Source organism: Staurois parvus, unplaced genomic scaffold, assembly GCF_062004578.1.
Source record: "Staurois parvus isolate SC_StPar_1 unplaced genomic scaffold, SC_StPar_1.0 ptg000165l, whole genome shotgun sequence".
NCBI lineage: Eukaryota > Metazoa > Chordata > Amphibia > Anura > Ranidae > Staurois > Staurois parvus.
Genome location: NW_028317961.1, coordinates 2,916,974 through 2,944,015, shown reverse-complemented (window position 1 = coordinate 2,944,015; position 27,042 = coordinate 2,916,974). Strand labels below are relative to the sequence as shown.

General features: G+C 39.8%; 1 protein-coding gene across 1 annotated transcript in view; it reads right to left on the bottom strand.

The window, feature by feature from the left end:
- Window positions 1–4,509: 4,509 nt before the first annotated feature.
- Window positions 4,510–27,042, bottom strand: part of LOC149462834 (enoyl-[acyl-carrier-protein] reductase, mitochondrial-like) — a 107,842-nt gene continuing 85,309 nt past the window's right edge. Inside the window, exons 6-10 of the mRNA XM_089676137.1 lie at window positions 19,710–19,812; window positions 19,442–19,515; window positions 14,301–14,361; window positions 9,647–9,719; window positions 4,510–5,804 (exon numbers count right to left, since the gene is read on the bottom strand). Coding sequence (XP_089532263.1) covers window positions 5,641–5,804; window positions 9,647–9,719; window positions 14,301–14,361; window positions 19,442–19,515; window positions 19,710–19,812 — 475 coding nt within the window. The 3' untranslated portion in view covers window positions 4,510–5,640. The remainder of the gene's footprint in view (window positions 5,805–9,646; window positions 9,720–14,300; window positions 14,362–19,441; window positions 19,516–19,709; window positions 19,813–27,042) is intronic.

Sequence of the window (27,042 nt, the reverse complement as noted above, 5' to 3'; positions counted from 1 at the left end):
AATACCCCATCAGTTACTGCAGCTGTTTGACTGTAGTCACAGTCCAGTTGACGTTTTTTCCCAACTCTTTAATATCTTAATAAAAGTTGTCGAACTCAATGGTGTTCGAAGGGCCAACCATGGCTCAAAATTTGGCCAATTCACCAGAATCAGATGAAACTTGAGATGTGTATAGACAGTTATACACGCCACACTCTCCCCTTGCATATATTGCCCATCAGCATACCCTCCACAATCCTCTCCTGCAAATGCCAACTGTTGTCATACCTTCCACACTCATCCTTCTACACTTATTTAATGCACATGCTGCCTGCTGTCATGCCCTCCACACACATATTTCCTGCACATATTACCTGCTGTCATATCCTCTTCACTCATCTTCTGCTCATACTGCCCCATGTCATACACTCCACACTTCTCTCTTAGACATACTACTGTCATACCCTCCACACTTATAGACTGCCTATCAGACATACTGCCTGCTGTCATACCCTCCACAATCATCTTCTGCTCATACTGCCCCATGTCATACTCTCCACATTTCTCTCTTAGACATACTGCTGTCATACCCTCCACACTTATAGACTGCCTATCAGACATACTGCCTGCTGTCATATCCTGCAGACTCATCGTCTGCTCATACTGCCCCGTGTCATACACTCCACACTTCTCTCTTAGACATACTGCTGTCATACCCTCCACACCTATAGACTGCCTATCAGACATACTGCCTGCTGTCATATCCTCCACACTCCTCTTCTGCCCATACTGCCCCGTGTCATACTCTCCACATTTCTCTCTTAGACATACTGCTGTCATACCCTCCACACTCATAGACTGCCTATCAGACATATTACCTGCTGTCATACCCTCCACACTCATAGACTGCCTATCAGACATATTACTTGCTGTCATGCTCTCCACACTCTTAGACTGCTTATCAGACACACTGCCTGCTGTCATAACCTCTGCACACATCTCCTATACATACTCCCCCTGTTATATCTTCCACACTCATCTCCAGCACATACTGCCACTGTCATACCGCCAAAACTCATCTACTTCTATACTGCTCACTAAGACATTTCTACTTGTTATATTCCCAACTTTATCGCTCTGGAACATGTCCACTTTTGCTAATACTTATAAAAACAAATTGCAACATTTCAACCAAGCTCCAAAATTGGAAATCCTCCAAATGTCTAGGGCCAGGTGTGTTGGTAAGGTTAGCTGATTTATCGGCAGTTATAACAGCATGATTTGTATTAGTTTTGATGCTAATATGCCTCTAACATCAGGAAAGTAGGTTGTAATGCATTTGTTGTTTGGGGCCTAATACAGGCCATACATGGGCCGAATTCCGAAAGAATTTTCATTAGAAAAATCAGAAATTTTGTGCGTTTTGTAATCTGAAGGTGCCACCATTGATTTAGAAATTTGACCAACCAAGCCTTTAATTTAATTTAATGTTGCTACAGAAAATAATTTTTGTGGCCAAGAATTTTATTTCTTTCCATGTCACAGCTCATGCTCAATTCTTGTTCAATTACATTTCTCGCACGATTCCCCCATCATTGATTAGAAATGTGTTCGTTTTCAAAAACATTTCCAACATGCCCAATTACTCAAATTCGATGGTCACTCAAAAATCAGCCATTGCTATGGCCCACTAATGGTGCGAAATTTGAACTAATATTCTTAGAAAAGATTTTCTAAAGAAAATTCTTTCAGAATTCGACCCGTGTATGGCCGGCTAAAAGGTCAGACAAGCACATAGGAAGACTGATGCCCATATTGATTTAAGATTTCCAAAGCTGCATATATTTGTACACTCTACAAACCAAATCATATCCATGGAATTAATGTTTCACTAATCTCAGTCTTGATTTGGACTTACTGCTGTGCACTGCCTTGATGCTCAGTCCCCTTCTGTAAATATTGTGTGGAACTGCTCATATCTGATTCCCTTGGTTTGCAAAGGATTATTCATAGGTTACTCTTTTTGTAGATTTAGCCCTGGTTCACACTGAATGCAACTTTGAAATCGCTCTACTTCACTTGAAGTAGAACGATTTCAAAGCTTCAGATCAGTGCGATTTGTACCTCCAATTTCACTGTGGCTAGCAACTTCATTTAACAGGAATAAATGCAAGTTGGAATGAAATAAAAAAAAAAGTAGTAGTGCAGGAACTATTTTTTAAAATTGCACTACTTCGAATCGCACTGATTAGGACAATGCCATAGAAATACAATAGATGCGAGTTCAGGTATGATTTGCAAATCACATTTTGCACCTGAAGTCACACCGGTTCAGGGGTGGACTGACCATTTGGAAATTTGGGCACTGCCAGAGGGCCTGGGGTCAGTAGGGGGCCCCATGAGATTCCCCTGGTACCTTTTTCATAGGCTTTTTTGAGTTTGAGTAAGGACACAGGGGCCCCATGGTCCCCTATTGCCCGGGGGCCCCATGAGTTGTCAGTCCGCCCCTGCTCCGGTGTGAACCAGGGCTTAAAGTGTGTACATAGTGGGGGGGATTTACTGAAACTGGAGCAGTCAGAATCTGGTAAAGCTGTGCATGGTAGCCAATCAGCTTCTAACTGCAGCTTGTTCAATTAAGTTTGGACAATAAAACCTGAAAACTGATTGGTTTCTGTGCAGAGTTGCACCAGATTTTGCACTCTTGTGCTTTAGTAAATAACCCCCAGTGTCTGGAAAAAATTTTACATTCTCATATACTGTTATTATCTCACTACATTCAATTAAAATATATAAACGTTTGAATATTTGTACTAATTACTAAAGCATTGTGACATGCTTTACAGTAGCCCAATCTAAAACTCACACCAGTTTTTTTTTTTTTACTCAATGTAGAGATGGAATGACTTCCTGCACTTTTGAACTTAGTTCATTTTTTTTTATTCTGAATTTTTTCAGTATTTAATGCTTTACTTCTACTGTTTTTAGTTTTGTGAAGAATCAAAAAGGTTAGCATTTAGTTGCTGTATCCCATTGTTTGTGATTTTTTTCCTGTTCTTGCTAGACCTAGATGATCCTTCCAACTGAGGCACAAGCATCAATAAAAACATCTGTTTTAGAAGAGTGGGTAAGGGCTAAAACATCTGCCTGGTTTTATTTCTACATTCATCCCTTTTGGGTAGACTTCCCCTCACTTCCTGTCCCAGAGACACCTTGTTTGTTAGAATGTGTCAAGGTGTCACCAGGACAAGAAGGGAGGGAAATCTCTATAGCCAGAATTGCTGTTACTGGACTTTGGGATTCTATAATGTTTTATTGCTAAAATTGTCTGAATGCAGTTCCCTTTTTACTTCACAGGACAGAGTTCTATGGACATTGGGCTCCTGATTCTCAAATTGAATACTGGGAGATGTAGTCTGTGCAATGAGTCGTGCCATTACCATTGCTGACAAGGAAAGTATAAGATCCAGTGTGCTTAGAGGCAGGAGGAGCCCAGGAGGGGGCCATATAAAAACCCTGGAAAGAGCAGGGGCAGTTTGGAGATCTCTGCCAGCCAGTGTAGAAGGGAAGAACTTGCTAGAGAGAGAGAAAATACTGCTTAGTGACTTTAAGCTGTGTCACCAGCAGGCCTGCAGGTTCCTAGGAGGCACTTGTTAGCTGCAGATTGCTTGACTGAGACAGAGTGTGTAGCTGGCTGCTGTTATCAAATCCCTCACAGAGGCCTGTCATTCGTGCCGCAGGGTCTCGGGACATAGAATCCAGATTAGCTGCTTAATACTACTGCCACTCAGGATAGGACCCAGGATGCTGTTGTGCCTCAGGGTTCACCATCAGCCCCATCACCACAGGAAGCCACCTAGAATCAACTTCACTTTAAAGGGGTTATAGAAGCTTTCTACAACACATCAATAGGAGCTGGTAAATGCGTTATTGACTAATTAGCGACCTCTTTGTTGATTTTGTGAAAACTCTTGGGAAGACTTATCATCCTTTGCCTTTACTATTACTTCACAATTGTCTACTAGTGAGCACCACTATTACTGTTTGGCCAAAGTCTACACTGCAGAACATTAACCCCTTTGCTGGACCCTCCCACTTCATTGTTCCAAGGAACCTCTTATTCCCTAAGACTACTTCACTGAGTGCAGAAATACCCCATGTTGCATTTTTCATTAAGCGCACCAACACCTCCAAGGGCCCCAACCTAGCTGCTAAAAGACCAAATTTCAGGACTGTACATGGTGCACTAACTGCCGAGCACTGTCGCGTTCATTATATCACCAAACCCCTTTTACAAAGGACTAGGCTTAGCCCTCGCATTCCAAAAGTCCATTGGCAACCTAGCCCCTAGTTGTGTTGGTACCTGCTTGGTTGCATTTTGTAGCTGACATAGTGAGGAGAGTTACTGTTTACACTGGTCTGGTTTGAGTTTGCTGTGGTATTTAAAAGTAAATCCTCAGCATATTTTTCATTCTGCTAAATTTTCCACTGTTATATCTTGTTTACCTGATAATTACTTGACAATATACTCTGTTATTTGCTACAAGGTCTCAAGTTTAATTTCAGAGTGACACCAAGGTAGTAACAAAAAATATTACTTTATCTCTACTTAACACCTTCCTGCCCGGCCTATAGCAGATTGATGGCCGGGCGAGACAGTCCTTGTTGTGACTGGGTGTCATATGACGTCCTGTCAAAACGAGCCACGCAGCAGCGCGATCTATCGCCGGCTGTGTCCATGGGACACAGCCGATGACATATCACTATACCGGCCCATTGTCTGTGTCATGTGACCGCTGTAATCAATCCCAGCAGATCACATGTCAATTGTATACAATGGATGGCTTCCTGTCATGCCATCGATTGTATACATTTATGTTGTTAGCTGTGACTGGTCAAGGTAGTCACATGATACAGACAGCGCCAATCACAGCCCATCTGTATCATGTGATCAGCTTTGCCCAATCACAGCTAATCACAACAAAAGACTGAATGAATCAGTTTCATTCAGTAACAATGATTGCAAATATCAATGAAATACATTGGTATTAGCAATCATAATGTGTTAAAAAAAAATAAAAAATCCTGATTACTTGCCCAGAGTAGTTCAATGTTACTATGGTAACATTGTATTGCTTTGGTCACAGTGTGCTGAAAAATAAAAATAGTAAAATAAAGAAAAAATGCAATAAAAAACATTTGGAAAAAAAAATACAAATTCAATTATTATTATTATTTTCACCAAAGAAATGTAGCAGAATACATTTTGACCTAAATGTATGAAGAAATGTTATTCATTTGCAAAATTTTTTTTTGTTTTATTTAGCAAAAAATGAAAAACTCAGTGGTGATTAAATACCGCCAAAAGAAAGCTCTATTTGTGTGAAAAAAATTATTAAAATTTCATATGGGTACAGTGTTGCATAACCGCACAATTGTCATTCAAATTGTGACAGCGCTGAAAACTGGCCTGGGCAGGAAGGGGGTAAAAGTGCCCGGTATTGAAGTGGTCAAATGTAAATCCGAGGTGTCATGGGTGTTGAGGCACTTGTCACTTAAGAAAAGAGGACCTGACATAACCCACAGCTCTTGCGGGGGGGGGGGGAGGGGGGTGGTGGCGCTACATCTCCCCAACATAGACAAGCTTTATTGTTTTCTAAAATGTTAGTTCATGATCAGTACATGTTTGTTAGTGTAAGGATCCATGGTAGCTTGCAGTGCTTTGCTAAAGTCACAAAATTGAACTTCTGTGCAACTGGGTTCTGACAGTTGTCCTCTTCTTATCATCTCTGTTAAGTCTGACACCATTGTCATGAGTTTTGTTGGATCTGTCAAGATGAGAAATGGGGAGATGTTGTCTATAACTATAATAATATAATGTAGACACATTTTTGACTGTCAATAAACAACCATAAATGTTAACGATAATGAAATAAAAAGTAAATGAAATAGGATGCGGAAGAGAAAATTCTTAATAGGGTGGAATAGGGCTTAGTTAAAATAAAACTCCAGCTAGAGCTTTTTAAAAATGTTTTGTATAGAGTAGAATGGGGTTAAACAATTTATCAGGTTTCTATTGTTGTGTTGGTCTCTTTTGAGGTTCTAATCCTTTCCCACTCTCATCCCACAACTCAATCAAAAATTGTATTGCTACTGCTATCAGTTTCACCTTTGCAGAGATCCCCATCTTAGTGATCCCACCATACTATAACAGAAAGTGAAGGAAATACTTCCCAAAACATACATACAGTGGGGCAAAAAAGTATTTAGTCAGCCACCAATTGTGCAAGTTCTCCCACTTAAAAAGATGAGAGAGGCCTGTAATTGGCATCATAGGTAGACCTCAACTATGAGAGACAAAATGAGAAAAAAATCCAGACAAATCACATTGGCTGATTTGGAAAGAATTTATTTGCAAATTATGGTGGAAAATAAGTATTTGGTCAATATCAAAAGTTCATCTCAATACTTTGTTATATATCCTTTGTTGGCAATGACAGAGGTCAAACGTTTCCTGTAAGTCTTCACAAGGTTGGCACACACTGTTGCTGGTATGTTGGCCCATTCCTCCATGCAGATCTCCTCTAGAGCAGTGATGTTTTGGGGCTGTCGCTGGGCAACACAGACTTTCAACTCCCTCCAAAGGTTTTCTATGGGGTTGAGATCTGGAGACTGGCTAGGCCACTCCAGGACCTTGAAATGCTTCTTACGAAGTCACTCCTTCGTTGCCCGGGCAGTATGTTTGGGGTCATTGTCATGTTGGAAGACCCAGCCACGTTTCATCTTCAATGCCCTTGCTGATGGAAGGAGGTTTGCACTCAAAATCTCACGATACATGGCCCCATTCATTCTGTCCTGTACATGGATCAGTCGTCCTGGTCCCTTTGCGGAGAAACAGCCCCAAAGCATGATGTTGCCACCCCCATGCTTCACAGTAGGTATGGTGTTCTTTGGATGCAACTCAGCATTCTCTTTCCTCCAAACACGACGAGTTGTGTTTCTACCAAACAGTTCTATTTTGGTTTCATCTGACCATATGACATTCTCCCAATCCTCTTCTGGATCATCCAAATGCTCTCTAGCAAACTTCAGACGGGCCCGGACATGTACTAGCTTAAGCAGGAGGCCACTTCTGGCACTCCAGGATCTGAGTCCCTGGCGGCGAAGTGTGTTACTGATGGTAGCCTTTGTTACGTTGGTCCCAGCTCTCTGCAGGTCATTCACTAGGTCCCCCCATGTGGTCCTGGGATTTTTGCTCACCGTTCTTGTGATCATTTTGACCCCACGGGGTGAGATCTTGCGTGGAGCCCCAGATCGAGGGAGATTATCAGTGGTCTTATATGTCTTCCATTTTCTAATTATTGCTCCCACATTTGATTTGTTCATACCAAGCTTCTTGCTTGGTGCAGGTCTACAATTTTGTTTCTGGTGTCCTTCGACAGCTCTTTGGTCTTCACCATAGTGGAGTTTGGAGTGTGACTGTTTGAGGTTGTGGACAGGTGTCTTTTATACTGATAACAAGTTCAAACAGGTGCCATTGATACAGGTAATGAGTGCAGGACAGAGGAGCCTCTTAAAGATGAAGGTACAGGTCTGTGAGAGCCAGAAATCTTGCTTGTTTGTAGGTGACCAAATACTTATTTTCGACCATAATTTGCAAATAAATTCTTTCCAAATCAGCCAATGTGATTGTCTGGATTTGTTTTCTCATTTTGTCTCTCATAGTTGAGGTCTACCTATGATGCCAATAACAGGCCTCTCTCGTCTTTTTAAGTGGGAGAACTTGCACAATTGGTGGCTGACTAAATACTTTTTTGCCCCACCGTAAATAAAAACAATACAACATTTTTATTCCCTCACAACTCTATCAAAACAGAAAAAATTAGTTGTGACATTACTTTAAGCTGGCTAAACATGGTGAGAATTTTGTTCAAAAGTGTTTGTTTTCAAAACGTTTTTTTTATTTTCTAATGGGGATAAATCAATGATTATTTTGATCATAATGATGAGAAAAATTGAAAGCAAATTATGTCTGGTAGGGGACTCCAGATAAAGAGGATAGTGGCTGAACCGTTAAAGTCACTCTAACTTTCTTCTGTAAAAGTTGGACTATAACAATAATGAAATTGCCTTCATATAGTGAAATACGAACCAAGTAAGGGGCATTATACATAAATAAGTGACCACATCAATTCTTCGGTAAATAAAATTGGTAATTAAAATAATCTTTAGTTCATTGTGTCTATATTCATAACATACTGTATATGTCTCCAGTGCTCCTCTTCTCTTCCACCTCCACCAGAGGAATACATTTTCCACTAAAGTTTTTATTTGATTGGAATCATGAATTTTAAAAACATTACTACACTATATTGTTTCCTTTTTCTTTTTTTTTTTTTTTATGGTGGAGTGGAGAAGTTCTAACCAGACACAGACATTCTTACCCTGTGAAAGCTGTGGAGGATTTAAAGCATATGGTGACCTTCTTTTTAACTAAAAGGATCATTGTGGTCTGGTGAGTGATTTATTCACATGAGCACATTTGGTGGAAAATGTATTCTTCTGGTGGAGGTGAAAGAGAAGAGCTCTACTGGAGACACACTATATTGCCAAAAGTATTGGGACGCCTGCCTTTACACACACATGAACTTTAATGGAATCCCAGTCTTAGTCCGTAGGGTTCAATATTGGGTTGGCCCATCCTTTGCAGCTAAAACGGCTTAAACTATTTTGGAAAGGCTGTCCACAAGATTTAGGAGTGTGTCTATGGGAAGGTTTGACCATTCTTCTAGGAGCGCATTTGTGAGGTCAGGCACTGATGTTGGACCAGAAGGTACAACATGCAGTCTTCACTCTAATTCATCCCAGAGGTGTTCTATTGGGTTGAGGTCAGGACTCTGTGTAGGCCAGTCAAGTTCCTCCACCCCAAACTCGCTCATCCACGTCTTTATGGACCTTGCTTTTTGCACTGGTGCACAGTCATGTTGGAACAGGAAGGGGCCATCCCCAAACTGTTCCCACAAAGTTAGAAGCATTAAATTGTCCAAAATGTCTTAGTGTGCTTCATTATATTATGAGCAATTTAATTATTGTGCACTTGTAGGGAGGCAGCATATTATTATTTATATCTTATTTTAATTAATCACAATACTTTTACACCATTGGCACGTAGACACGATTTATTTTACCTTACGTTAAGTGAACTTTAACAATACAGTAAGGCCAAGCTCATCTTTTACAGGAAAACCTAAGATGTGTATGTGACTTCAGTTGCCTTTACTATATGTGTGGATCAACTGACATTCATATTCACGTTTTACTGAAGGCGCTGTTCGTTTCTACAGTTTTTTTTTTTTTTTAAACCAATTGCGCAATCTAAATTGCATAGGTTTACTAACCTTTTCCTCATTCAGAATATTCTTTTTAGCACCAGTCAATAATAGAAATCATTGGGCACAGAGGAACAAAATTTTAGGTTTTCTATTTGTCTAGTTAACTGTGAGCTTTTAATAAAAGATGCACAAATAACTACAGTATGCACTTTTATTATCAGTTTTTTAATACAAAGCGGTATTTTGTGTGTTAAACTGAAATCTAGTAATACATTCACAACTTATTTTATTATAATACCCATCTGCTATCATTTTTACATGCAAAGTTCTTTACTCACCATGTAAATTGTTTCTTTTCCACTGTGTCATCCAAAAGCCGCAGATTTTGATGTTTTTAAATATGAGTGCTTTCTGAAAAAACAGAAGTAATTAAACAGAGAGACTATTGGCTGCATTTTTAATTTTTTCTAAAACTGTGTTATACTGCAAATAATATACAACAGTATTTGCCACCTATTCTTCAAATCAAGTCTACAAGAAAATCATCATCATCAATCAATGCCTACCTTTCTGGTCAAAACTGCTTTAGCCTGGCCATTTATGACAAACCCTTGTGCTACTGTGACTTTTATTTTAAAAACTGCTGTTAATTCTTCCACCTGAAGAGCATAAGAGCTGATTCACACATGTGCGGTGCGGGCGGAAGCACAGGTATCACAGCTAATTGACACAGTAGTTGTTCAGCAGTTCATGTCAGGTTTACATCAGGTTCAGGATTGGACTATGTCAGGATTTTATCCTGTTCACATATGTGTTGTGTAGAAATGGTTCCCATAGAAGTCAATAGCCTGTAATCCACACCTGAACCTGAAGGCACTGCTCAGAAATCGGATATGACTCTTTTTCAAACCGCACTGAATCTGCACCACCAGTGCACCAGACATATGTCAACAGGCACCATAGGAAGCAATGTTATTTCACATGTCATGTGGATTGGATGCGGTTCAAACCGCTTCCAATCTGCATATATGTGAACCGGCACTAAAGAGAATTGGGCATGTAGCTCCTCCTGAGGATCTGTCAACAGGAATTCATGCATTTGTGCCCAGGAGCGAAGTGACCATTTGGAAACTCTGCACCGCCCGAGGGCCCGGGGTCAGTAGGGGGCCCCATAAGATGCCCCTGGTACCTTTTTAATAGGCTTTTTTGAGTTTGGGCAAGGACACAGGGGCCCCATGATCCCCTATTGCCCGGGGGCCCCATGAGTTGTCAGTCCGCCCCTGTTTGTGCCCCCTCCTCCAACTTGATTCCTTTAATAGCTTGTGTGTAGAGCTAGCAGAAGATCCGCCTCTTTTACAATTAATGCAGAATGTTGCAGCTAGACAGCTAAGAAATGTACTCTTCTGTTTGTTCATTATCTTATGCTGGCCATACATTATGCACGTTTCTTGTACAATTTCTGTACAATATCCTTTAGATTTAGCTTCAACTACTGACTTTGAAGTGCAAGGACCTAGCTGATTGGATACAAAGTGAAAATCTTGTTTAGGTTTGACCTCATATTATACTGTTTTTGGTCAATCTAAAGGGAAACAAGAAAATTGTATAATGTCCAGCTTTAGTTTGACACATTAAAATGAATAATTTATTTAATGGTTGACCTGAAGATTGTTAAAACAGAGAATAACATATGCCCTCATAACTGAAGGACATACTAAATCTATATACCCCAAATTGTTCCTCCACAGGAGAAACCTGGATATTTCTAGATGCCACCCAAAATCGTTTGCTTTACATGCTTGTTCACATGCCTTCCTTACTCACATTATTTCCAGTCCCATGATGTGGAGTTTAGAGCACCAGTTGAGAAAAAGTATTGCAAGCCTTTTTGGAAGTGACAGAGAAACCACTAACATCATTAGTTTTAGCAGAGATATGCACCTTTTATGCATAAAATGTATTTAATTAAAGGCCAGCCTTGGAACAAGTGCTGCATTGTTTATTTGTATCACATGCTTTCCCACTCTAGTTAAACTATAGCATTACATTTCTATATTTAAAGAATATACAAGCCACAGATATCCCCTTGGTACTACTTATTGCATTTTAACACATAAAATCATCAAATATTTGAACCAACAAAGATGACCCAGTTGTCATTTGACCAGTCTGAGTACATCATAAAGTGCAGATTCATATTATGTATAATATCACAAATCTGCAGCATCACTTCCTTTTCTTTAAGTGTTAACAGTGGGCCCAATCTTGGTTTTCAATTTTAAACAGTTACTGTAAGCATCATCATTGAGATTTGGTCCAGTTACGGAATTTCCCAATGACCTGTAATGGTAAGGAAGGATTTTATAAAATATAAAAATGTGTCAAAAAATAGTCCATCCAAAATTAATTCTTTTAATTCTGGATGGACTATTTTTTGACACATTTTTCACTGTTTTCTTATTATTTGTCACTTTTGTAAGCACTGCACTTTTATGTATTTATATTTTTTTGCCCAGTATCAGGGTTTTTGTGTTCAGCTGCTTTATGTACACAGCTCAAAAAAATAAAAGGAACACTTTGAAAACACATCAGATCTCAATAGGGAAAAATATAATGCTGGAAATCTATACTGATATGGACTGGGTGATGTGTTGGGAACGTGAGGATGCTTCATCATTTGATGGAAATTAAAATTATTAACCTACAGAGGACTGAATTCAAAGACACCCCAAAAATCTAAGTAAAAAAATGATGTAGCAGGCTAGTCCATTCTGCTGAAATTTCATTGCAGCAACTCAAAATGCTACTCAGTAGTTTGTATGACCCCCACGTGCTTGTATGCATGCCTGACAATGTCAGGGCATGCTCCTAATGAGACGACAGATGGTGTCCTGAGGTATTTCCTCCCAGATCTGGACCAAGGCATCACTGAGCTCCTGGACAGTCTGAGGTGCAACCTGGCGGCGTCGGATAGACCAAAACATGATATCCCAGAGGTGTTCTATTGGATTTAGTTCAGGTGAGCATGGGGGACATTCAATGGTATCAATTCCTTCATCCTCCAGGAACTGCCTGCATACTGTCGCCACATGAGGCTGGCCATTTTCGTGCACCAGGAGGAACCCAGGACCCACTGCCCCAGTGTAGGGTCTGACAATGGGTCCAAGGATTTCATCCCAATACCTAATGGCAGTCAGGGCGCCATTATCTAGCCTGTAGAGGTCTGTACGTGCCTCCATGGATATTCCTCCCCAGAGCATCACTGACCTACCACCACAACAGTCATGCTGAACGATGTTACAGGTAGCATAACATTCTCCACGGCTTCTCCAGACCCTTTCACATCTGTCACATGTTCTCAGAGTGAACCTGCTCTCATCTGTGAAAAGCACAGGGTGCCAGTGCCGGACCTACCAATTCTGGTGTACAATGGCAAATGTCAATTGAGCTGTACGGTGCCAGGCAGTGAGCACAGGGCCCACTAGAGGACATCAGGCCCTCACGCCACCCATGAAGTCTGTTTCTGATTGTTTGGTCAGAGACATTCACACCAGTGGCTGGCTGGAGGTCATTTTGTAGGGCTCTGGCAGTTCTCATCCTGTTCCTCCTTGCAAAAAGATACCAATCCTCCTGATGGGTTAAGGACCCGCTACGCCCCTGTCCAACTCTCCTAGAGTAACTGTGCTGGGAGACACAGCAAACCTTCTGGCAATGGCATGTATTGATATGCCATCCTGAATGAGTTGGACTGCCTGTGCAACCTCTGTAGGGTCCAGGTATCGGCTCATGCTACCAGTAGTGACACTGACCCTAGCCAAATGCAAAACTAGTGAAAGACAGCCAGAAAAGACGAGTAGTGAAAAAATGTCAGTGGCCTCCACCTGTAAAACCATTCTTGTTTTGGGGGTAGTCTCATTGTTGCCCATCTAGTGTGCCTGTTGTTAATTTCATTAACACAAAGCAGCTGAAACTGATTAACAACCTCTTCTGCTACTTATCTGACCAGATCAATATCCCAGGAGATTAATTGACTTGATGCTATATTCTGAATAAAAAGTGTTCCTGTAATTTTTTTGAGCAGTGTGTGTGTGTATGTGTATGTATATATATATAAAATTATAATTTTTTTATTAATTACAGGTACTTATATAGTGCCATCAATTTACACACACACACACACATATATATATATATATATATATATATATATATATATTGTACATTCTCAGTCACTGAGCTTGAGGAGCTTACAAATTAAGGTAACTAACTTACATTCATATGTACACATACTAGGGCCAATTTCGACAACAGCTAATTAACCTACCAGTATGTCTTTGGAGTCTGTGTGGAAACTAGAGTACCTAGGGCCTAGAGGAAACATACACAGGTGCAGGGAGAATATGCAAACTCCATGCAGATAGTGTCATGGTTGGGATTTGAACTGACGACCCTTGTGCTGCTAGGCGGAAGGGTTGACCACTTAGCCACTGTGCTGCCCTACTATACATAGTTTCCTATTCTGGTTCTCCTGCAACCCCCGAATAATCTCCCACTCCCATGTCATTTTACAACACTGCACAGGTGGCATGTAATTTCTGATAGCATTTTAAGTGCTGTTAAAGTAGATTATTCCCTAATATGGCCATGTGGTTTAAGAATATCTTCTACTTTTTATGTACCCTTGCATGAACTAGGTAAATTTCACAGATTTCCAAAATTCATAATGCATAATTTAAGAATGAATGAGACAAAATGTAGACAGCATCAATATAGCAGATGTTTCTATTAGTGCCTTGAGAGTGACTAAAGAGAAATATATGTCAAGCTCTGGGGGGGCCTGCATCTGGTATGTCAGATAATTAATGTATTTATAATAGAAAGTTATTAAAATTTATGATGAGGTTCAGCACACTGTAAGACGACCTCTGTTTAATATTCTTGACTGCCTGACCTTAACCCAAAATGGAGCACTGATTACTTTCAAACACTTACAGCAGGTAAAGGTGTGGGCTTTCTTGACATTCCTCCATATGTGACCATAGTGCTTCCATCCCTTAGGAAAAATACAAGTTAGACAACTAAGCATGTTCTGAATTGCTAATAATTGCTATTATAAAAGTTAATGATAAAAGTTAGTTATAAAAGTTAATTAGTTGTTGCTTCATAAGCATCCTTAAACTTTGAACTTAACATAAATTAGAAATTTTCCTATTCATTACTTTCCTAAATAGTATAAATACACACGGATAAAATGTATTGGATTTTCTAGAAAAATATATTTCTGGAACTGTTCTCCTATGTATTCTGGAACATCATGATGGTTTCTGTTGATAAACAGAATTCATAAGAGCTTTGTTATATTACTGCTAATGTCTTGCACCATCAGAATGCCCCTATGCAATCTGACGGAAAAAAAAGAACAGGAGTTATACAAACATGTCTCTTTTGTTATAAAGTTATAATGGCGTTAATCCAATAATATGTGTTTGATCTTATGAACAAATGGAGACTAATAAATGATGGTGCGACATGTCTTAGAGGTCTATTTAAAAGAGTTTTTCGCACAACTTTCACCAATTTAGATTTTTTTTTCAGTGGCATACAAAGAGAAAAATGTGTGAATCCTGTGTAAGGCTTGTATTAAAACATTTTTAAATAAATCCCATAAAGTGGGAATACAAATAGACTTTTTATTAATTTTACCAGGAAGTCAAATGAAAAAAATGACCCCATAGATCTCCATATCCTTGTTAGTGATGTGGATGTAGGTATCTCCTCCCCTTTGCTTTTGTATTCTGACTGCAAGGAACTCGCCCACTCCTTCCCATCAGAATACACAGTCAGCAACTGCTGAATGAATGCTGGTTTTCTAGCAGGATGGTTCGACAGAAGCCTGTGCACAGTCTGCTTCTGCTCCAACGTCCCATTGCAGGCTGGTAACAGATAGACATTGCCACTGCATCCCTTATCTGTAGCAGAGAAGTGATGTCATTGACCTGCAAAGATGTGTAAATCTCAGAACTGAATAGAGAGAAATACAAATGTTTTCCAAGTTTTCAGCTTTAACCATGAAAACACACCAAAAATAATGCAAAACTCAAAAAACCCCAACCTAATAATGGTACACTAGTCATTTCCAAAACTGGAAAATTGAATACCAGTGTAACAGCTATAATTAGGTCATTTTCTCGACAATCTTTCATGAATAAAGACAATAAACAAAACTGTAAACGTGAACAAAAAAGGAATTCTCAACAGTTAAAATAAACTTGATTCAAACTCTTTTGTAGAGACTAGTGGTCTCCAAACTGCAGTCCTTTGCTTGCTTTTATGACCTTTGGGTCATTATTCCCCTCGCTATCAACATAGTTCCTGCTACTGACATCAACAATGGGGCATAGTTCCTGCCACCGACACCAACGATGGGACAATATTCCTCCCATTGATACCAATGATGGGGCACTTTTCCTTTCACTATGATGGGCACTCATTCTACACACTGACACCAATGATGGTGCACTATTCCTCCCACTGACCCCATCAATGGTGAACTACTCCTCCCTTTGACTCCATTGATGGAGCACTATTCCTTCACTGACATCGATGGGGCACTATTCTTCCCACTGACAGTAACGATGGGATACTACACCTCCCACTGATACCAATGATAGGCATTGTATATTCCCTCTGACATCAGGACACTACTCCCACTGGCCACAGTCTGGCCCCTCTAAAGCCTGAAGGACAGTAAACTGGCCCTTTGTTTGGAAAATTTGGAGACCCCTGCAATAGACTATATAAGCTGCATCTGGTGATCAACAATGTAAGCTGTCAGGGTACACCTTACATGCAGTCATGTCCTGAAATGCTTATGTTAATAGTAAATTTCTGAAAGATGTTTGAAAATCCACAGACATGATGCTGTTTCCACGTGGCAGTGCATGGAAAAATGGAGTAGAGGGTGTATATGTGTTGGACAACCATGAAGGGTAGAGACTTGATTGAAGGTGGCGGTGATGGTGGTGGGGGGTCTCTGGGGAGTAATGAATGGAGTTATTGCTATAGAATAGCATATGCAGAAAGGTTCCACATACTGATCTTTTCTTTTTGGTACTTATCATTATTATTGCTGTTGTACTTGGGTGCTTGACATAGAAAGCAGCAGTCGGGTAGTTTATGGGCAGTTCAACTGGTAATTCCGCACTATTAATTGGTATATTAATGTACACTAGCATTGCAATGTATGCATCCCCTCAGGGACAAATTTATATTTAGCCACAGTAGGCATGCACTAAGATCAGTAACTGGCCAAATCATCAGGCAGAGAGTAAATGTAACTTTCAATTTGCTAAACATTTGTAAAGTTACATTCAGTGATGGAAAACAGTTTCAATGGCAAAGAGCATCTACACACTGCAGAATAATACAAAACAGACTAAGAAAGCAGCAAAAACATCGACTCTTTGTGGCAATGACTCAATAAGGGTAACATTTATCTGCAAAGCATAGTCTCTATAAGACTATATGGCAACAGAGAGTTATGCTGAGAATTGCTAGTTTAGTAAAACAGCAGAAAACACAGCTACTTGTGATTATCCTCATAAACAGTGTTCCTCACAGTGAAGTTCAGGGTAGCTCTGGTAACATGTTAGCTGGAGGGATCAAAGGCCTAAGGACAAAAATCCATCCACTGGAACTGTGATCTGGTTGCAATCAGGAAAATGCTGAGAATCCTGGGAGTTATAGCTTGAGACTGCAGCCATATAATAGGAGGAATCAACTTCTTACACTACAGATTCAAATAGGCACTGTGCAGTAGTTTTTGCAAAGTAAAGTTTTTCTCTTTCACCAAGGCAATTAAAGAGAGAGCACCTCTGTCTGGATATTTACCTGCCAGTGGGAGACCATACCAGCAGAGATTCGAGAGTGAGGCTGAGGACGAGTACACCTGGGGGCAGCGAGACCAAAGCATCCACTCACCCACTGCTTCCTCTGCTTCCCAGTCCACCAAAGACTTTCAAGGAGAGACCGAGGGGGCCCACCTTCTACCATGAGAGGTTACCACAGCATCTTGGGGACTAGTGCTAGGGGCTATTTTCCTATTGCTGATACTGTTAGAAGGGACTGAGTCACTCAGAGCAGTACACCAAGTGTACCCAATCCATTCTGCACCCATACTGTGCTCTTTACCACACTTATTCCAAACCTAGACTGCATCTATACCAACCCTATACCACATTATGCCAAACCTTCCATGCATCTGAACCACATCTATCTTGCACCTGCGCTGAGACTATACTGTACCTATACTGCATGCAGGTTAACTGGGACTGTTGTTAAATGAACCAAAGCTCTTAAAGGGCCCCAACAATAGCCGTCAGAAGTATATCTCAAAGGACTGCACTTCCAATAATAATTTTGTTCCCCTATCCCCTAATCACCCTTTTTTTTGGAAAGTGCATACCCAGTTAGGGCTAGAATTGTCACCATAAATGCACTCTGGCACTATAGTTCCAGCACTCGCTACAGCCAAATGTCATCTCACGCCTAGTTCCCACTGTTAAGCAGTTTGTATGCTAAACTGTGTTATTACCATTGTTAAACCTTTTTATCCTTGCCTAGTTACCAACCTCATTGGGTAACAATATATTACGTCTGCCTTTACTACCTGGTTTGGTGGCTGTTTTCTTTGATGTAGCACTACTATTAGGTGATAAATATTACTTACCAGGGGCAGACTGACAACTCATGGGGCCTCCGGGCAATAGGGGATCTTGAAGCCCCTGTGTCCTTGCCCAAACTCAAAAAAGCCTATGAAAAAGGTACCAGGGGCATCTCATAGGGCCCCCTACTGACCCCAGGCCCTCGGGCAATGCCCGAGTTTCCAAATGGTCAGTCCGCCCCTGTTACTTACAGTGAATTCCTGTAAAATTGTATGTTTGTACACTGAACCTGGTGTGCTAGAGGGGCTGAGGTTCTTAAGAAGGTTGAGGCAAAGAACAGAGGTCCCATCCTAATCAGCGGCACCTGCAGTAGTAGTGCTACATGTGAAAATCGTTTGCAGATACTATTTTACCTTTTGCAGCTGCCACTTTCCTGTTTTGAAAATGTCTATGACCATTCTGTGAAATTCTCCATGTTTTTTCCAAACGTGTTATAACCTAGATTAACACTGGAAATTAACACTGATCTGCTGTTTAAATAAAAAGTGATGTGGACCAAATGCTAAAAGTAAGCAAATGTGACAAAACAGGAGGTGCAAAGCAAAGTGACAATTTTATTACATTAAATGAGATGTTATGATAAATCTGCCATTATGATAAATTCTATTTCTACAACAGATTAGCAAACAATGTCACTTTAACGGATGCAGCTGTGACTTTATTGAGAAATGTCCCCTAATGTATTTTTAAAATGATAAGTAAACCTTTCAAACCTTTTAAACTCAATTCAATTTCTTCTGGAATTCCATGTCTACAGAATAATTCCTTTTCAATCTATCAATAACAATGGATGAGATTTATTTTTTTTCAAAATGTTCTATTAAAACCTTTACTGTACGTATTCACAGACAGAATGTCCACATAATGGTTACACAGGGACTGTTCATAAAATATGAAATGCATGTCCTTGGAGTCTGAATGAGGACTGCTTGATGTGTACACATTCATAAAGACTTGAGTTCAGACTATAAACATAGGTGTGAATATATCTGTGGTGTATTTGACGTATTTTATCAAAAGATTGTGATTTACAATTTAGATATACTTTATGGCAAGCATGACACACAGAGACTGCCACGTGCAGGTGCCCTAGATATTTCAAAAGGAATACAGTACTAAAAAGTCATAAAAGACTAAGAAATAAATATAGTCCTCTGTTTGCCTTCTGGACACCCATTGCTCTGCTTTTGTGTGTTGTTCAACTAGTTCAGCTTGTCTTTTGTTCTTTAGGGCTATACTAAACATTAACTTTTTTAAACTGGCTGATAATGGCAAACAGTCATGCAGCATTTGCCTTCCACTTCTCAAGCAAGTTTAGGAGCATGAGCTCTATGTCAGAGCAGCAATCATGGCACTGTACTTGTTTTTAAACGTAATGTATACTTTATGCTCAAGGTAAATAATACTTACTTGAGATGGCAGAAAAGATTTCCAGCACTGCTTCCACCTACACAGTTGAGTGCTAATTTAGGCCTTTCAACTACCTGGAAGAAATAAGTGAAAGCACGGGCAGCTTGATTTGTGTTACCACAATACACTGTATATTGATAATGACTTCATACAGTCATGGGTGATTACTAGGTACAAGCATAAAAAAATATACAGACACAGCAGAGCTTTTGCAATTTCAGAGGGCATTTAGAACATTCACAGGGAGAAATTGTTCTCAAAGGATTACCTTAAAGAGATTTGCCATTTCTTCATTCTGTAGCATATCCTCAGTAATAACATAGTTAGCACCAAGTAACTGCAGTTTCTTTATTGTTTCACTCAAGTTAGATCTTTAAAAAATACAAAAATGTAAAAATAAGTAAAAGTTAAAATCCAGTAAACTTGACCTGCAGACTTTCACTGGTAGCAAAAATTGTGGTCACAGTGGTTGGGCACAGAAGGGACAGAGGGTCTACACTTTAACCACTTGTTACTATACTTTCCGTCTTCCCATTAGAGATGAGCAACATTCTGAAAAGGTTGATCAGTTGTGGTTCAACCACACTTCTTAAAACTTTAAAAAACATAAAAATTCTGAAATTCAGAATTTTGTCACAGTGGTTGGGCACAGAAGGGACAGAGGGTCTACACTTTAACCACTTGTTCCTATACTTTCCGTCTTCCCATTAGAAATGAGCAACATTCTGAAAAGGTTAATCAGTTGTGGTTCAACCACACTTCTTAAAACTTTAAAAAACATAAAAATTCTGAAATTCAGAAGCAAAACTCCTTTCGAAGCCAGTGGTAATCTAAACCAGGCAGCACATGATGCAAACTATGCAGAATTTCTTGGCTAAATCATGACAGTCCTGGGGGTGCAAGGGTACTCACTCAGATTCCTGTATTGCTGGTGGGTTGGTGGCTGCTACCGGACCTTTTAGCTGGGCCGCTCCTTCACTACCACACAGGTGGTCCTCACGCTGGGGGCCAGTGAAACTCTGACCTTTGTTCCTTTCCAGCTCCAGACCTGCAGGTAGGCTCCATCCCACTGGGCCTCCTTGCAGCCTCCTGCTTTCAGACTCATATCCTCCTCCCTGTCTTCCACCCAAACTCTCCCACAGCTGGGCAGGCTCCAACACTTTTAAGGGTGTCCCGACCCCTTGCCAAACCTTCTGTTGGGGATTGGCTAGGATCCCTTAAGAGTGTAAGCCAGCCACTCCTCAGATCCACCCACTGCCTCTAGGTCTTTCTCCAAAGCCCTAGAGCAAAAGAAAATTCCAGAGGAGCCAGCCTGCAGAGCCTCTCAGCTCCTGACCACAATTAGACCTTCTGGCTATTACATCCGTGCTGCTACTCAAACCTCCTCTCTGTTAATCAGGACTCTAGCTCCCCCTAGCAAACTAGGAGGGTGGTACAGATGATTGAAAGAATAGAAAAGACTTATAGCATCTATCTAGGTAACTATAAAGCAAGGGGCTACATTTTTTCAGGTACTTCTAAAGAGGAGTTAACAAGTCACAAGTTTGTACTGCAAGGGAGATCCACGGTGGCAGCAAGGAGCTCATTGTGCAAACCTGTGGCTATAAACCTTGCCAGAATACCTACCCATTTGGTGGTAAAGGAAGGTATTTTTTTTACATGATACCTCCAATTTTTAACTCAAACTTTGAGTTGCAGCATCCCAGGTGAATGGTTTCAGATCAGCTGGGATGTAAATAGTTTATGTACCTCAATAGATTATACTAGGAGGGTAATAGCAGTTGAAAGTTTATTAGAAGGGAGTTCAGGATATTTGAGTGCACAAATTAAAATTTTGTTGTCTTTACTGAGAATTGTACTGGGATTTTTTTCACAACTTTATTTCTTTATAAAGAGGATTCAGAGGAGCAATGATGAGATCACCTCTCTCCCCTCCCCCATATACAAATGCATTCATTGATATGACTGACTGTGAGTACATATAATATGTACACCAGATTTATTTAAGAAAAATTGTACCAATGGAAATGGAGTAGAATAGTGATTTTCTTCTTCAGTTATTGCTGAACATTAGTTTCCATCCCCCCACATTGTTCCAATCCATGCCTAAAGCCAGCTGATTTTCAATGTATGGACAGGCTGGTTATACACCAACTGGTTTCTGGTCTACCAAATGACGTCTGTACAACCAGCCTGTTGCAAAATGTCCTCACGATCAGTGCCACAGGCTATAGCCAGCAGTGCTGATCAGTGTATCCTGACCAGGGGCGGACTGACCATTTGAAAACTGCCCGAGGGCCTGGGGTCAGTAGGGGGCCCCATGAGATGCCCCTGATACCTTTTTCATAGGCTTTTTTGAGTTTGGGCAAGGACACAGGGGCCCCATGATCCCCTATTGCCCGGGGGCCCCATGAGTTGCCAGTCCGCCCCTGATCCTGACAGAGGGGAAGTCTCTCTGCTGTCAGAATGCAATAACTCATGGAGAGGATTCTCCCATCTACCTCAAATGTGTAGATGGAGGAATCAAGTCATTTTTTTTTTGTTACGTTCAACCGGCTGGTTGAATAAAAAAAATATAACATGTATAGGCTGCTTACTCAATTTAAGAGAGTAGAGCCTATTGTGAGTGAGCCTAACATAAGAAAGATGACATTAGATAAGATGGAACTAAGAAAACTAGAGGTTATCCTTCATCAATGTTACCAATAGAAAAGGAAACATTCTGAAGAAAGGAGATGCTTTATCACAGACTAGTGGACACATTCAAGGCAAACGTATTCTATTTGTGATTCATCATTAATACTCTTGTAAAATGTATAACATTATAGAAAAAAAATACTGGTGGAGTCACCATATTTTAGAGGAGTTTCAATTACCTCCTTTACAATCCAATCATAAAGGTACATCTTTAAGTGCCCATTCGCACCTTGCAACTCATGTACGCATGTTGTGACATACATTAAGGCAGCCCATTCATTTTAAAAGAGACATGTGTTGTGAATTCTCTGATAAGCTCATTTAAGAATATAAGCCCCTCAAAAAATGTTCTGTTTCCTCTGGTGGTCTCTTGCAAACCCTATTTTTCTGAACACACAAGAGCAGACAAAAATGTACATGTGGCATTTTTGATGCAGTGTTCCAGAGCATGTGCTAGCCTGTTATCATGCATCGTGGTGTGCTGCAGTGCATGGGTGTTGGAACGTTCCCACAGAATTCGTTTTACCCATCCTCACATTGCAAAATCAATCATGATTTCTGGATAAAGGTGAACTTTGGGTTAAGGTTGAACATGAGTACAACCCAAAACCAAGCCAGTTTGTAGTTTTACAAATGGTAAAAAATCAGCCATAATTGGCCAGTTCACCTGCTCGGACCCCTGGTGTGTTACTGTCACTAAATGACAGCTCCTGGGATGGTTTACCTATAAAAGGGAAATGCCATTTAGCATGAATAGTTAATCTGTCACAAAAAAAAGCAGTTTCCTAGCCACAGGATTACATTGTATATCTCCTTAACTTCCCATACAGCATTACAGCATATCTCAAGCATGGTATTTGAAGGACTGGTATTTTAAATGTTGGCCTTTGCTGCATTGAAAGACCCTCTCCCCGCTGAATGGTAATTTAAAAATAAAAAGCTTTGCATATGGTATATGTCCGTTATGGCAATGATGAGACACTCACACACTTTTTTTTTTAACAACTTGCATATTAGCCTTAAAGTGTTACTAAACCCAGGACTCTGCATTCACTATATCTGGTCTCCCACAGTAAACACAACATGGAAATGCATTTACGGTATTTTAGTAAATATATTTATTTTAGGAAAAATAAACTGCTCAATACCTTTTCTCATCAGCAGTTACAGCAGTCTTGTGACTTCTATCAGTGTCCAGCAGAGCAATGGTTACAGCTTGCAGGGGGAGTTTTCATTTCCCCTTGATTGTCCTATGAGGTTGCCAAACCCCTAACCTCTGTCTGGACACTGCTGTTTGGCCCTGTGCTGATCACATGCACTCTCCCCCCCAAAAAAACAAACTCTCTAGCAAAATGCACCAAACTGAACTAGTGCAGCTTGCCCCAAGGCTCTGTGCTATCAGCAGATGGATTGGGGACTGTAGAAGAAGGGAAGGATCAGAGAATACAGGATCAAACAGCCTTTTTACCAAATTCAGAGGATTAACCCCCTAGGTTCCACAGTGAGTATAACAAGCATGCTTTACTGCATATACAGACTGATTTTACTGTTGTGGGTTTAGTAACACTTTTTTAAAAAAAGCCAGAAGAAACAGCAAAATTTGGCTCCCATAAACATCAACAGGGTTCTGTAACCTACGTTGCAGGACTTATTGCTGTGTTTACTGAACCTAATGTGAACCAAATTTTGGTTAACTCATTCCTATTCATGGATATCATACGTGGCAACATTTTTCATTTATCTAATCAAATGTTCATGTAAATACTCCATTCCATGTCCACAAATGGAGTTACCCATTGGGGAGACATTTAGTGCAACATGAGCAGTGTTGTTCAACCAAGTTTTATGATGATTGACTGTTTTCCCAAACCTCATAGTTAATTCTCAAGGGGCGGGAAGTGAAGGGGCACTTTGAGGTGGACATCTGAAACTGAAAGGGTTGAATAGCGATCTTGATATGCATTTATTTATATTTCATATTTAACTTGTTATAATATTAGTTTTCCTTGTGTTTTTTTTAAGTGTTACTGCTCTTGTTTAATTTGATGATGACTTATCCAGAATTTTTGTTTACACTCTTCTTTATATTAATTTAATGTAGTGTATTGTATACACATTAACATGGTTACTAAGGTTTCTTCATTCATGCGTGATGCCACTTCCTGTTGTTACGCATATATGGACCTTGAATGTTATATGCCTGTGTCTAAGAAATGATCATTTGCTTCAAAACTGTACATAACTTAGCTAATTGGATACAAATAAATACACAAGATGCTTTAGTTATGTCTGGTGTGCTAAGGGATTACATTATCAGTGTCAACAAAGCTGGTATGAATTAATTAATGTGTTTCCTATGCTGTGATTGGCCCACAGCTATTACATGGTTCCTGGGCCAATCACTACACCCCATGTGAGCTATAGCCAATCACTAGTGATCACAGCTGTCATGAATGTAATCCATAATCTTCATTGCAACAGCAAACAAAGTATAAAAAAAAATAATCCCTGATCACCTCCTCAGAGTAGTACAGTGTTACTATGGTACTACTCTGATGAAAGTATGTTAATTAAATTATAATTTTTTTTTTCTTAACATGCTGTCACCAGTCAGTGTTCCTGATCACCACCACATCAGTCATATGATAATGCTGTACTGCATTGGTGACAGTATTTAAAAAGAAATTGTGAAAAAAAAATAGAATTTCTTCATTTTCAAAAAAAGTGACAGAAAATTGCAAATTCAAAAAACTCCCCATGCCTCTTACTAAATGTCTCAGACTATCTACTTTCCAAACATGGGTCATTTGAGGGGAATTTGTATTGTCCTGGCATTTTAGGGTCTCATGACATGAGATAGGTGTCAGTAGATCAGAATTGATCAATTTTTCAAATACATATACCATAGTTTGTTGACACTAGAACTTCCACACAAACCAATTAATATACACTTATTGTGATTTTTTTTTTACCAAAGACATGTAGCAGAATACATTTGTCCTAAAATTATGAAGAAATTCAATTTTATTGGATATGTTTTATGACAGAAAGTAGAAAATACAAGGGTTTTTTTCAAAATTTTTGGTGTTTTTTTATTTATCTCTCAAAAAACCCAGTGGTGATCAAATACCACCACAAGAAAGCTCTACTAGTTTTAAAAAAAGGATACAAATTTCATATAGTGTTGCATGACCACGCAATTGCCAGTTAGGCTCCATGCACACTGAGATTTTTAATAACGCTGGTAACGTTAGCTGTGTAAAGCCACGTTAAAAACTTGAGTTTTTCAGAATTTTTTAGCGTTTTTGCATTAGCGTTATCGGCGTTTTGCCGTGTTTAGCAGCGTTTTCCCACGTTTGCATTTCTTAGCGTTCTTTTAACCAAGAAATTTTTTTTTTTTTTTAAATGTCCCAAAATGCCGGTTTGCAATGTTTTACCATGTTTTGCCACATTTTTCAGTGTTAGAGCGTTTTTACAGCTAAAAAAGTTCTCTAGAAACCCACTAGTCCTGTTTTTTTTTCCAGCCAATAACGTCCCAGCCATAAAATGTTGATTACAGTCTATGTGTGCATGGACACATGGGATAACATGCTGGGGAGTTTACTGGCTGTAGATAAAAATGTCAAAAGCCAAAAACAGCCACTGTAAAAACGCCCAGTGTGCATAAGGAATTAAAGTAGTGTAGTGCTGAATAGGAATGCTGTGGTCATGAAGGAGGTAAAACCTTCTGGAGCCCAATAACAGCAATTCTATTATTATTATTGCCAATGAAAATGAATTAACACTCAAGCGCTTGACATGCCTAAGTGCTCCCAAAAGCATCTGAAATGCTGTGTGCATGGATACATAGGCTAACATGAAGGGGCATTTAGAGGCAGAAAACAAAAACACTGCACACTCCTAAAATCCATGTTTAAAGCTCAGTGTGCATGAGGCCTTATAAATGAGCATCATCCTCCAAACATACCTAGAACACAAATTGTAAAACTGGCTTCATCAGTAGAGTAGAACTTATCTGTTTGTTTAAGCATATGTTCAGGGACGGACTGACCATTTGGAAAATTGGGCACTTCCCGAGGGCCTGGGGTCAGTAGGGGGCCCCATGCGATGCCCCTGGTACCTTTTTCATAGGCTTTTTTGACTTTGGGCAAGGACACAGGGGCCCCATGATCCCCTATTTCCCGGGGGCCCCATGAGTTGTCAGTCTGCCCCTGCATATGTTATTATTCTGTTTCCTTTTTTTTTTTTTTTTGACAAATGAACTCTAAAATAAAATAAATAATAAGAATAAAAGAAAACATTACCTTCTATAACATTTGCTTGCCACAAAAGCCCACCGACCAGCTACATAAGATTTTAATTTAGAAGCTGAGCGACCACATAACTGCATTAAAATCTACAAAATAAAGGTATTTTTCTGTACATTTTGATAAGCTGCATGGAGATCGTTGTTGGGTTATCTATACGGTACAGTTAAATGTGTTCTACATTGCCTTGCCATGCTGTGTATATTGACATAACTTGACACCCTTTAACATAAGCACTGATTTTCTAATAGATTTGTCAATAAATCAATTAGATGCAAAGTATTCCAGTATCAGGGTAAAAGCTTCCCAGAAAAAGGTTTCCATATATTGTCAGAATGGTCATTTTGTCAGTTGTACACTAGAGGGCAGCATCTGACAGTGAGAATGGGCTTTCCTTCTATAAATCCAGGCTCCTATATAGTATATCTGGTGTTTAGAGATGAACAGACTTTTTCAAAATCCACTCTGACATCTACTTGTCCTTATCTGTAATGATATCCATTGGTTGCCAAATTGATTTGCATGAACAGTGTTCTGTGTGCGTTTAAAGTAAACCTCTCATCTTATCAAGGAGATTAATTTAACATATGAATAAAA